The sequence below is a fragment of the Ceratosolen solmsi genome, unplaced genomic scaffold (genome assembly GCF_000503995.2).
Source record: "Ceratosolen solmsi marchali unplaced genomic scaffold, CerSol_1.0 scaffold27, whole genome shotgun sequence".
In the NCBI taxonomy this organism is placed as follows: domain Eukaryota; kingdom Metazoa; phylum Arthropoda; class Insecta; order Hymenoptera; family Agaonidae; genus Ceratosolen; species Ceratosolen solmsi.
In genome coordinates, this window is record NW_011948426.1 from 4,551,188 (window position 1) to 4,565,140 (window position 13,953).

General features: G+C 39.2%; 1 protein-coding gene and 1 non-coding gene across 2 annotated transcripts; one reads left to right on the plus strand and one right to left on the minus strand.

Annotated features, from left to right (window-relative positions):
* Positions 1 to 3,805: 3,805 nt before the first annotated feature.
* Positions 3,806 to 9,247, plus strand: LOC105363349 (sensory neuron membrane protein 1). The gene is made up of 8 exons (XM_011501016.1): positions 3,806 to 3,913; positions 6,304 to 6,461; positions 6,538 to 6,737; positions 6,841 to 7,040; positions 7,776 to 8,031; positions 8,116 to 8,327; positions 8,400 to 8,626; positions 9,040 to 9,247. The coding sequence occupies exons 1-8, from the start codon at positions 3,806 to 3,808 to the stop codon at positions 9,245 to 9,247; spliced, it is 1,569 nt and encodes a 522-aa protein (XP_011499318.1).
* A 4,157-nt stretch (positions 9,248 to 13,404) lies between these two features.
* Positions 13,405 to 13,477, minus strand: TRNAK-CUU (transfer RNA lysine (anticodon CUU)). Its single transcript has one exon. It is a non-coding gene; the product is annotated as a tRNA-Lys (tRNA).
* Positions 13,478 to 13,953: the final 476 nt, after the last annotated feature.

The following is a 13,953-nucleotide window of genomic DNA, read 5'->3' on the forward strand; positions in this document are numbered from 1 at the left end:
ATCTATTGAACGTGAAAATCAAATGTCAGGATTTCCCGCCCCGATATATAGCGCACTAACTCTGACGCTAATCCAGATTATCCTTCTTTTTATCTTGGGAGCCACCGCCGCTTGTAGGCTCCTATTGCCGTCGTCATCGGCAGTGCCGCGGCCGTCGACATCATAGGGCGTATTGATGACGAGCCGACATGCGATTCCAATGATCCTTGCGCAAAGCCATACATCGTCAAGAAATATCATACACTTATCCTCGACTTGGGTCATTAAATGTCAATGGAGTCGAGAGAGCGCGAGACAGGGCGAGAGAGCACGGGAGAACACGGGAGAGCACGGGAGAGCACGGGAGAGCACGGGAGAGCACGGGAGAGCCCCAGCCGATCAACCGACCTTCTCCTCCTAATACGTTTACTAGTATTAATCAAGGTAATGGTCTCCCTAATAAACTCTAATTGACACGGGCTGGATAGCTCCGGGACGGGTTGCGGAGGCACGGAGAAAGGGTCTGGCACGGGAAAAGGACATTATACACGTTCCGCCGCGCAGCCAATGATCTTTGGGTCGCTCGTAGCCCGCGGTCCAGGATTTATTATCCCGCGCGCTCGCTCCTTTTTCTGCTGGGCAGCCGCAAAAACGCTCGAGAAGCGGAAAAGCTTGGAGGAGAGCTGGGAACGAGCTTCTCCCACTTTCCCTCGGGCTTTCCCTCGTTTCCGCTCTCCGTCGGCCCTCACCTCTTCGCGCGCTCACCGACCCTCGTTTCCTCTTTTATGTCCTCCCGTACTCGAGCGACGACTATCTCCAGTCTATCAGGCTTTTTCCCTCCAGAGCGGAGGGGACGTGGGACCAAGAGCCTAATTACCCTTGGCGTCGATCATCAACTTGCCAATGAAAATTCGCAATGCAAAGAGCGAGAAGCCAGAGAGTCACACGTAGAGTGCCACGCGGCGACCCGTGCAGTATGGTTATAGTAGGGAGTTATGGGAAGAGTGAACGTTTGGCGGGGCGAGGGGGGATTGGTGGGGGGGGGGCGTAGCAGTGAGTAACGGCGGCGAAGAGAGAAGAGTAGCTCGATCAGTCTTGGAACATCAGTCATAGACGCGTGTCCTCGTTGTTCTGGGAAATTTAATTTTAGAAATCTCCGAAAAAGCTCCACCTTAGTGCAACTATGCATATTCTCGTTGCGGGCAATGAAGCTTCAATGCAATTTTCATAAAAATTTTAACGGAAACGCGGATGTTTATCGATTTGGTATGACTGTTAGCAAGTCGGTAAGTACACGGCTAAACATGGCTATTAAATATGAAATAACTTTGCCACGACCGTGTGACCAGGGAAATGGCTATAATTATTATAATCAATGAACTAGAGTCGCAACATTGTATATTACGAAGGATCGACTTGATTAATCGGGCCGCGCGTAATGTGTCACCGCCGAGTCTCACTGCGATCCCTATTGGGCCCAGAAACGATTTTCCCGCGCTCGTTTTGGGTATGAGTTAGCCATAGTGTTTACGGGATGTTTTGGATTCGTGCTCATTGCGTACTAATAAGCCACGAAACCAAGCCAACGTCGTCACGCCCTTTTCAAGGACCTGCCGCTGGCCTCGGCATTTTATTATCCCTTAGGAAACACGGAGACGCGTACGCTTTCGCAGTGCTCAGTGCTATATTTCATGCCGAGGTACTACAGGCTACTTCGATACCCCATGAATCAAAAAGTCCGAATTAAGGCCAACGTAGGAATTATTTAGAAGGGTCTCGTCGACGTCCTTCGCAAAGCTCCGATAAAAAATGAGCTTTGCGATAAGGAAGAAATCGACCCGAGAGTAATACGGCCAAGTCTGAGCCATTCGTCAAATAACTTCTTCTCCTGAAATCAGCTCTCAATTTTCTTTTCTATCGTCTTTGACTCTGACATTAAATAGAACTTGTAAATATACGAGAATAAAAATGAAATTTTTCTTTGGTAATAATAAAATTGGCTTTGAGTAGTCGAGGCCATGGTGGCTCATTTTGAAAATACTTATTAACTATTAGATTCAAAATTTCAACTTATGATGCCGTGTTGATTTACGACGCAGTGGCAAATTAATTTGCGCCCAGCGATAAAAAAAAATACAAATTCCCGTCTGCCTCGTGTATCGTCGTTTCACCAACACATTGACACGGTGTGTTATCCAACGTAATGGACAATTTTGTTTGTTTATATTAATGTTCGGTAGCTGTTTTACTAGCATTTATACTTTTATACTTTTACTCTCTCTCTCTCTCTCTCTCTCTCTCTCTCTCTTACACACACACACACACACGCGCGCGCGCGCGCGCGCGTGCATTATCTTTTTTCTATATATACGCACTGGTTGACATGTAAATAACAAAGGAACAAGCGCGAGTTAACTTTTCCAAACAAATCTTCATATTACGACTTACGTAAACATGCCAATTGTTTTATTGTGTTGGCTGGCAAGTTATGCTAAGAATCGGGGAAATTACCCAAAGCATTATTTATGTTTGGATAGACGGCAGAGTAACTTATTTCAAAAAAATACTATTGCATTTATTTCGGCCCCATGTGTCCCGAGGGACACGAAACGTCTTAGACTTTTCTGCCTTCTAATGATTTCACTGCCTGAAATTTCAATAATTCATAGGACGCCGAATTCTTCGCATGTTAATTAAAAAATTCGAGGGTCGACTCTAATTCGATATATCCTGATTGCGAAAAACAATGTTAAATTTTTTATACGAACAGCCAGAAGGAGAGCAATAATCGCAATGACAATCGCAACAAGTGCGCGTATTGCATCGGGAGGCGAATTTTCCCCGACCACGTTTGCATTATTGCACAATTGCGACGATAATCGTCGACGACACGTTAAAACAAAATGAAAAAATCATCGTCGAGAGAGACCAGTGACAAGTACTTTACCAGCAAGGATGATTTGCAGTTCGCAATGACTTATATGTGTGGTAGCGACGTGTAGAGCAGACCTTGCGCGTGTAACAATGCCAATGCCAAGTTGCGCGGGCGTGCGCACGCGCGCGCGCCAAGCTGATTTTTAAAACTCAAGCTCAACCATTAACGATCCCTTCCGCATTCTCCAAATACCCACACTAAAATACCCCGATGCAACGATACCATCCCATTCCATTACATTCCATTCTATCCTATCCAATCCCATTCCAATTCAATCCCATTCGATCCCATCCAATCCCATTCGATCCCATTCGATCCCGTTCGATCCCGTTCGATTCCATTCGATCCCGTTCGATCCCATTCGATCCCATCAAATCCCATCCATACGCCCATCGGTTCAATGACACGCGCCGCGAAAGCCGGGAATGCAAGCCGCGCTCGGGCGAGCAATCAAAGCCTCGTCGAGCACGTAACGAGTCGCACGCGCATATTGTCTCGTAATTTGAAAAATTACCGTACATTACGTGGCGATATTCGAGGAGGATCCCCTTCCAGGCTCGGCGGCCCCGCTTCTTCAAGACATCGGTATCACCGTGGCATCGTTAAGACACCGGTGTCCTCGGGTGTGCCCCCTTCGGGTCGTTAATGCGCAAAATACTCGGAGTTTCGCGCACGCCGATCACCTTCGCTCCACAGTCGCTCTCCTCGCTTTCGCCCCGATTCACCTGCCTAGAGGCGCTCGCCGTGGGGATTATCAAGCTCGGCCGCTCAGCTTATGCTCGTCTTCGTCAGTTCCGCGCTCGTGGGCTCTTCTTCCTCGGCTTCCTCCGCTCCCTCGGCTTCCTCGGCTTCCTCGGAGACTCGATCGAGATCGCAACCGCAAGCAAGAAGATGCAGCGCTTCCTGAAGTACGGCATCGCTGGCCTCTGTCTCTTCGTGTTTGGGATTATGTTCGGATGGCTGATTTTCCCCAAGGTGCTCAAGTCGAAAATTCACTCGGTAAGCGCCTTTTGCGATATCGTGAGAATCGAGCCGAGTCTTTATGGCTTGTCACGGCCGCCCTCGAAAGCTCAAATATTCAAATGGCACGCGCCCGCCCGCTTATTATCTTCCTTTTATTCCCTTCTCCCGACAATTTTTGTTTCTTCATTCGTTTCCTTTTTCTCCTTTTTCTCTCATTGTTTTTTGTTTTTTTTTTTGTTTGTTTTTTTGTTTTTTGTTTTGTTTATTGTTTTTTTTTCTTTATTGTTTATTGTTTATTGTTTACTCTTTTGTTCTTTAATCGTCGTCGTGCTTAGGTGCGAAATACCGATGGATAATAATAGTTGTCAAAACAAAAGACATCCTCTTGGTACCCTGGCCTTTATGTCGCGTCACCTTGTTTCGTAAATTCTATCATTGTATTTACGTCCTTTCCCAAGTCTTTGCGATTACGTGTTGGCTAATTCTTGAGATTCACGGGAGGTCTTTCGATGAAATATGACAGCGATGCTTTACGTTACGCCGTATGAATTTTAATGCGCAAATATATAATTCTTTTGCCCTCCGTCGCCTCGATAGCTCGACCGTCAAATTCGACGGCTCCTCCTTCCCAATTCTACGTTACATTACTTGCCGTTTTACCTAAGCACGATCTTTCTCGCGATAATAAGTGAAAAATTTTCTTACGCCCTTGTAACGCGATAAAACGAAAAGGGAAAAAAAGGCATCCAACAACCAATTAAGCTTGTTTAATTAATTCTTGTCCCCTGAAATTTCATCTCCACAAAGAGCCTAATCGTCTATTCTCAATATTCTCGATTCTCAATTGCAAAATAATAATGATAATAATGATAATTATAGTAACAATAGTAGGAGTGAGAATAGCGGCAGCAGTGATAGGAGTAATAATAATACGAGGTATTAGCGACGATAATGAAAATTATAATGGCAACAATGATAATTGAATTAAAAGAAAAAAGCTCGACATTTAGTAGAAAATTTAGTAGCCACGAGAGTTATAAATTATACTTATCTCGGCACGTTGTACATTAAATGCCTAATTAATTATATCGGTAAAATTGTCCGACTTGGTAAATAAATATGTGTTCTTTTACCATTTATTTCTCGTCCATCACTCTGTCCCGTTCTTTTATTTCTTTTTATCGAAAAGACACGATAAAAATTATTGTTACCCGGTAGTGTGAGCACTTGGTCATTACGACGCGATAAAACCTTCCATTGTATTTTTCAGCTAATTAACTTCGTGAAGCAAAAAAAGCTTGATAATACTCGCACGTCCGTCCATCCCATCGAGATGAATGCACCACACGGGCAGTGATTTATAAAATGTAGGAAAAAGTCTTGCGAGTCCCATTAAATATTGAACACTGATTTAGTATTTAGGGAAGTCGATTTGATGTGTCTTAAAGATCTTCTCAAAGCTTTGCTGATTTATCCAATGTCAAGTAGCGCGATAATAAGCAGACTTATAATAAATATACGACAAATAACTAATAAATTATGAAATAGTCAATTTGTGAAAGTGTAACTTCACGCTCGGTATAAAATGTAACATTACACTTTCATTTGTAGTTGTTATCGATCGCGTGTACAGGATCGATTATTATTCTTTCAGCGAGGGCGAAGGTGTCAAAGCGTAAGACGAGCACGCGTCTAATGAAGTCTATAGAACTAATTTGCTATGCAATTTGCCTTCAATGCTATTCTTACCTTTACCGGAAACTCTTGAAATTTTTGTTATAAACTTGTTTGGTTAGCCATGAATTGGAGGGACAATGAAATTAATTATAGATGGTGAATGGTAATATTGGATGAATTATTGATTTCACATAACAATCTGCCCAACTATTATTAAATATTCAAAATCTTATTATAGAATGAATTTATCACTCGAATTACCTTCAAACTTTATTTCTAACATTTACAACAACTTTTAACGCATCATTCGTATTCTTTTGTTTCCACTCTTTCATGCATACGCGCACGCACACGCGTACACTCGTCACTCCCCACCCCACCCCACCCCACCCCAAAACTCTACGACCATTTCGAGAACGTATGAAAAGTGTTGATTCACGTAAAGAGTTTAATTAAAGTATAGAGCCAGCTGTAATTGCTGATTCGGATAATAAATTATTACCTTAACAGTTGCGATCCATTGCGATTTCAGAAATAAAGTAATAAAATAATATTTTCTATTTCAACGAAATGCTATTGATACGTGTCCGAGCCTGTGGAAGATATTGTAAAACAAATTTTAAGGTTTTCACGTAGTATATAACAAACTACATGTGTGCCCGCGCGCGCGCGCGCGCGCACATAATCCATACGCGTGCGCGCGTGTATCGTAAAATATTAACGTTATTTTATTTATTTACTTTATTTAGCAAGTAGCCTTAAAGCCAGGATCGGATATGCGAGGAATGTGGAGTAAATTACCATTTGCGCTCGAATTCCGAGTCTATTTGTTTAACGTTACGAATCCGGATGAAATAAAAGCAGGTCAGAAACCTATTCTCCGTGAAGTCGGGCCTTTCTTCTTTGAGTAAGCTCAAAGCACATTACTTTCCTAATAAATTCTCTATGTAAAACGTAATCTTAAAATAATCTCAAACTACAAGGGAGTGGCAGGAAAAAACTGAGCTAATCGATCGGGAGGAAGACGATTCGGTAGAGTTTAGTATAAAGAACAAATGGATATTTAAATCGGAAATGAGCGAAGGACTTACCGGAGACGAAGAGCTTATATTGCCACACATTTTCATATTGGCTATGGTCATGACAACGTACAGAGAAAAGCCCACGATGCTTCCTGTCATCAGTAAGTAAATGCTTGAAATATCGCTTGCCATGTCCTTCGTACGTAGCTAGTATCTTATACTAATAATAAATGAGTAAAAATTAACGTTACCTTTATTTAAAAGATAAAGCAATTAACAGTATATTTAAGAACCCGAGCAACATTTTCATAAAGATGAAGGCCATGGATCTGTTGTTTTATGGTTTGCCGATCGACTGTACTGTGCAGGATTTCGCTGCTACCGCTGTCTGCACAATGCTGAAAGATTCTACCGATCTTTTAAAGGACGGCGAAGATAAATATAAATTTTCACTTTTTGGAGCGGTTAGTCCACGAAAAGCATATATTTATGATAATGTTACATCATTTTTAAGCTCATGTCGCAAAAAAAATAATCTCTCGTGTTTATCGCTTTTGAATAAGCACGTATTGGCAGACCAGCTTATCCTTCCTCTTTCACGAATGTCCGCAATCGAGCGATAATTCACAATTATCTCTCGCCTTTATAATAATAATACGGCTAGTCAATGAGTGCCTCCTCGCCTATGATGCGCACAATTAAAAGCAAAAAAGTAAAAAAATTATTAAAAAAAATATATTATCGACAGGGATTATGATGAGTTGATTTGCCACCGTTAGTTCATCATCCTTAAACTTTTATATATTTCGTTTTCATTCGTTGTCCGATCGTTCCCACATCTCTTCTCCATCCATTATCCTACTCAATATTCAAATTCGCCGTATTCATAGGCACTTTAATAGAGGAGGATCGATTACTACTATTTGCGAATATTAATCGGCATTTACAAGATCATTTTCCTCACACTTTCTCCATTCAAATTCTTGCCAAGCATATTCCCATTAATCGCATTATCGCATATAATCGTTTAAAAACAATATGCCTTACCTTCGATAATCAAAAGACATAAAATTTGTGTTGAATAACAAAAAACAAAAAACAAAAAAAAAAAAAAAAAAAAAAAAAACAACGACAACAACGACAACAACAACAACGACGACAACGACCAAAACCAAAAAACAACAATGAAAAATTACTAGAAAAACGATACGTCGTCAAAGTCACGTTTGCGCGTGCTGCGGGGGACGAAAAACCTAATGGACGTTGGTGTGGTCGTTGAATTCAATGGAAAGCCAAACATATCCTTATGGGACGATGATTATTGCGATACTTTTAACGGAACGGATGGCACTATCTTTCATCCCTTTTTTTACGAGAGCGAGGATGTCGTTTCGTTCGCCCCGGATCTCTGCCGCAGCCTAAGCACAACGTTCAGCGAGAAAGTTCATAATTCAGGTAAGCATATCGTGGGAACGATATCCTCGCGAAACGAGGAATGGATGGAGGTTTGGTGGCAAACGATTGCTATGTCCCTAACAGGAATGATTCTGAATCGCTACACGGCTTTCCTCGGCGATCCAAACACGATTCCCTCGCAGAGGTGCTACTGCCAAGCCCCGGACAAGTGCCTGAAGAAAGGAGTTATGGATCTTTACAAGTGCGCCGGTATTCCTCTCGTAGCCTCGCATCCCCACTTTTATCTCGGTGATAAAGACTACTTAGACATGGTAGACGGCCTTAATCCATCAAAGGTGAGATTTCCGTCGGATTTCCGTTGGACCGCTTGCTTTAGAGAACTTGTGACAAACGACACTTTAACGCAGGAAGAGCACGGCATATTCTTGGACATGGAGCCATTCAGCGGCACTCCCCTCACCGCGAGGAAGCGCTTGCAATTTAACATAATGATTCACAAACTGGAAAAGTTCAAGATTATGAAACAGTTCCCCGATGCTTTATTGCCGCTATTTTGGGTCGAAGAAGGCGTAGCGTTGCCCCAGAACTTTGTGGCGCAAGTAAAAACCGGCATTCAGGTCGTTACCATCGTAACGTAAGTTTTTTCTAAGTACAGCGACAACCGACTTTGCCCGCACATTAACTCTATCTCATTTAAATGGCCGCTGTAGTTTTAACGACTTAATCATAATGTTGTTGATCCCTATGCAATACCGACGAATTATTAGCACAACTTTTTATAATTTTATTGCGAAAGTCTCGTTGGTGAGACTTGAAATGATCCTCCCCCACCTCCATCCCTTACCACTTACCTGTCCCATTTAACATTTAACACGCACGCACGCGCACACGCGCACACGCGCACACGCGCACACGCGCACACGCGCACACACACACACACACTAGCTATAATTTTTAACCTTCTATATCGTACACGATAGAACCTACTTACTTGTCTCACAGTGTCATGAAGAATAATTGCTCACGATTTTGCGCGTAATTTCACAGTTGGATCAAGTGGATAATGGTAGTTTGTGGATTCGGGCTGTGTGGTATTGCAGGATTTATGTACTACCGGATGATCCAGCAATCGAACAAGCTCGAGATTACCCAGGTGGCAAGTGCCAAGGCCAAGTCCAGCATTTCCGAGCAGACAATGGAGCCGATAGACGCGAGCAATTTGCAAGCAAGCAATGTCCTACCGCAAGTCAATTGAATTATAGGCGATTGGAAATTTAGATTGGAGTTTAAGATTAAGGATGACGATGTCGCGTCACACATTCAAACAGAGACGGACAGCCATTACAGAGAGATATATCTTTACATAATACTTAATATATCTCTATTGTTGATTATTCTATTTTAATGAATTTTATATCTACCATTGCTTTGTCATACTCACGTAACGATAATTATCTTTTACACTAGGTTTGCATGAACTTTATTCAAGGTGAAAGTGAAATATAAGATACAATAAGATAGTATTATGTCAAATGTTTTATAATATTTACATAAGAGAGTGGAATATCGAATGATGTTGTTGTGAACATTAAATTTTGTAGGATAATGGAATAAGTATTAGAGAGCGGCCAAATGACAATCATAATTTATCAAGCTTTATATAATTATTTATTTCTATTGCTTATTCTCGTAATTGATATTAATTATTAACACATAGAGCTTGCGATAGCATTTGCCCAAGGCAACATTAACCATATCATAAAACACTATACATTACCATAGTGGTATACACTATTATTGAATATTACGATTATATTTACGGAATGTTAATTATGTTTGGTATGAAACATTGATCGATCGAATTATTAAAATCATTCCATCCTTCCGCTTCTTCTTTCTTTCATTCTTTATTCATTTATTTATTTATTTGTTCTTAATCTTTTTGTTCGTATTTTTTTTTTCTCGCTATTTTTTTTCCCCCCTGTTTTGTATAAATACACTTAGCGATCAATTTTCAAGTATTACGAATAAATTGAATTTTCATTATTCTTTCGGTTATGTGTTGCGATAATTTTTAACTCACAAGAACAACAGACTCTTCGTTTATAGCACAATTTCACAATTTCAAGATCTCTAGCAAGCATCGCGTGAATTATAAAATATTTTCGTTAAAAAAATATTTATCCTTAAATATTAATAATACTTGTAATTGGAAATTTTTAATTCCTTAAATTCTCTATGTCTTTCTCTAAATTCCTAAATATGGAGATTGTAAATTATGTTTGAGCGAACGAAATTTATACGATTAAACATTGCTTGCTCGCTGAAAAATATTAAAATCCTCCTAATACTGAAAGTTTTGCGAATTTGCAGATTCTCATTTGAATTTCGAATAGCACGCTATGCGCATGTCGTCTATATTACTTAGTTATTTCGGTTAAAATGCCAAAACGACAAGTTCAACAAAAATTCACGTATTCTCCAATCTTATTATTATTCACGATGTAGTCTTTTTTTTCAAAGTCTCTTTCTTAAAATTATTATGGATTTAAAGGGAGAGAAAGTGGAGACAAATATAGCTCAATTATCATTAAGGCATAATGATTAACGTCAATACAAAAAGAATTCTATCTTAATCCGGACGTTTATTCATATGATTTTGTGTAATAAATTACAATTAAAAAAACATTTGGATTATTTATGTGAAACGTAAGTTCAAGAGCTCTCCCCTTCATGAAATTTCGTGTGCCACTATTGTGTTAAGATTTAGTCGAATATATCTCAATGGCACCCTCGAAGGTACTTGTACTAGTACTCTATCCAAAAGTCATGTTTTTTTTTTTTTTTTTTTTTTTTTTTTTTGGGGGGTTTTTTTTTTTTTTTTTTTTTAGAGTGGATTTCTTTGTAGAGCGCTAATAAAATTTACAAAACGACTAATAAACGACCAGGGAAGGAGTTTGGATTTTTCCCGTGAGTTAAAATAATGTTTATCAGAGGGCATTATCCAGCGATATTGGGCTTTTATCGATAATATAATTAAACATTTTAAGAATAATCGTGAATGTATTTTGACCAATCACCCGTTTGTTATTGTATAATTAAGTACACTAGGACGGTATCGTACACGGTTCGATTATTTATCAATTATATGTACTTTCCGTTCGCGTGGCAGAGTGCATTTAAACGTGGCGCGCCCGAAGCTTTGTTTATGAAATTTCGAAGCGTTGTATAATGCCAACGAGATAAAGAGCCATCGAGTCTTTATTGATTGAAACAACAATGGCATCCAAAGCACTGAAATTATCAGATAAAAAGTGGCAATAACGATTTTAATTCGAAAATCGCGTTTTTCCTTGCCGATTGAAAACAACATAATGCGCGCCATTATTTACCATTGCCGCGAGAACGGGAGATGGAGAGAGGGAGTGGGAGAGAAGAAAGATAGAAGGCGACATCGACCCTACATAACAAATTCCTCATCATCGTGGCAACGAATTATCCGGAGTATTATTAATCCTTATAACCAGCGAAGATTAAGCGAACCAGGCGAATTGGTCGAGCGAGCATTTGTTTAATCTCGCTAAGCAAATGTTGGTCCGATGGAGAGAGCGCGATTGATTCGAGAAGAAAGTAAGGAGGTGACCGTTACGAACGAGCATTCGCACTTAGGGAGGCGTGACGCGAGCTTAGAGCGAAGCATTAAAGAGAGAACTTAATTAGCATAATGTTGCATAATGTAATCAAAACAAAGGAAGTAAATACGATGGCTTAAAGTAAGTATATTAAGACCGGAGACTAAGCGTTCTCGTAAATACGTAAATAGCGTATGTTTGTGCTTGGGAAAGTTGTCGGGTCGGGAATAAACTTTTCGCACGCGATCCAGACGATTTTTCAAAATGTCCCCGCATTAAAGGTCGCGTAAGGTTGATTATATGGTCTCTTATCGGCGCTTGAGGCCATCGGGCCTTAATCCTTAATTAATGACCTGAGATAATTGAGTTTTGGTGGCATTGCGGCCGAGTGAACGGCGAGCAGTGAAAGAAGGCGACCCTTTAAGAAATTCAAGTAAAAGGTCGGCCAATGAAGAATCGCCGAGCGGTCTGATGTTCTCCAACATAATCTTCATTGCCACGAGGCGGCATCGTCGTATTTTCTTACTTTACATAGTTAGGTAACTTTGGGACTCTCGAGCATTGAAATCGAGCGTTTCGTTTAATTGGGGATCATTAGAGATGTCACGCGTCAAGTCGCTATTTATGCCCGCGATAATCCTACAAAAACTTCCTCCCGATTTATCCACTTTCGAAATTCCTTGCCATTGTCGAAAGAACATAATTAAATAATTAAATTGTTTAGTTATCGGGAGCCACTTTTATCTCGCTTTATCTTGGTAATATACTCGTTCGATAATTTGAGCCAACTGTTTACGAATTTTCAGCCACGAATCGAGTGGCGGAGGGCTCCGAATAAACGATAATACTTTCTAAAGATTAAATGTTAAAATTACGTATGGCTTGAACGAATAACTTAGTCGATTTATCGTTGCCCATTATAATTAATAAAATAAAATAAAAGCATTGGTGGAAGTCCGAGAAGCACAATGTGTTACGATCAAAGGCACTTTATTTATACAAAAAAATCTTCTCTAAATATCACTTCCGGTAGAGCACAGCAATGACATTTTAATCGATGTAACTACGATAACATATCGTTACCCTCCTCTTGCTATTTGAAAACGTTCGATATTGTATTTTATTATAAAGTGCACAGCCTATAAAAGCTTATGTTGGCTAAACACATTTTTTTGAAAAATACTGCAAAGATAAAATACTATATGCCAGTGCTGCTTACCGAAAGATATGAATATGACTAATATGATGTAATGATAAGTAGGAGGGGAAACGAGGTGGCAACAATTTATTGCAAATTTATGGTAAGAAGCGCTTAACCATAGTATTAAATTTTATTATTGTCACGTGTATTTTTTATATTATTCATTTCAAACACAAAAATTACGTATCCAAGCTTGCTTATGGTAATTTGATTAATCGAGAAAACATGTACGTATATACTCTTGCTTATTAGACACGTGCGATTACAATAATAATTAAAGCAAATACAACGATAGATATTTTTTTTTTGCAAAAAAGAAAAAAAATTTAAAGTTTTTTCAAACTCGATATGAATATACCTGTCGCTCGGAATTATAAGCAAGATTTCTTCCGTATATTGCGAATGTCTATTTAATTATTTGTTAATGGAAATTTTTTGTAGTCATTAAAAGATGCAATGATACACTAATAAAAATAATTTCTTCGAGAATTACGTGTCCACTAAATTGAATCATTTGTATTTATAGTTATAATGATAATTAAAATAAATGGAGAAAAAAATGAAGAAGAAAAAAAAAAACGCCCAACGTGGGGCTCGAACCCACGACCCTGAGATTAAGAGTCTCATGCTCTACCGACTGAGCTAGCCGGGCTTAGTCCATCTAAGTTTCAATACACTCTCATACACACAACTTAAACATTCAATTTATTTAATTTACAAATTTTTCATGGAAATTTACTTCTTCATCTTCTTTAAATTCTTCTATGAAACCTAAGAAATACTTGGTAAAATAATATCACATACTATAATTGCAATTTAATATACGTATTATTACGCTAATAGTAAATATAAAAACGAAAAACGGATAATATAATAAATAATATATTTAATTGTTGTAATATTAAAAAGAAATAGAGATTTACTCGAAAAATAGAGTATCAAGAAAGCTAAGTTTCGTGATTAAAAAAACCCAGTTGATAGTGTCATATAACGCTAACTAAAATACTGATTTTCGAATAATTGATTAAACATTGTGAGATGTTCGGCTCGTAATATATTCGAGAGTACAGATGTTGATTTTCCTCGCTCTATGGGTAAATAAATGTAATCGTGAAATATGCCTTTAAA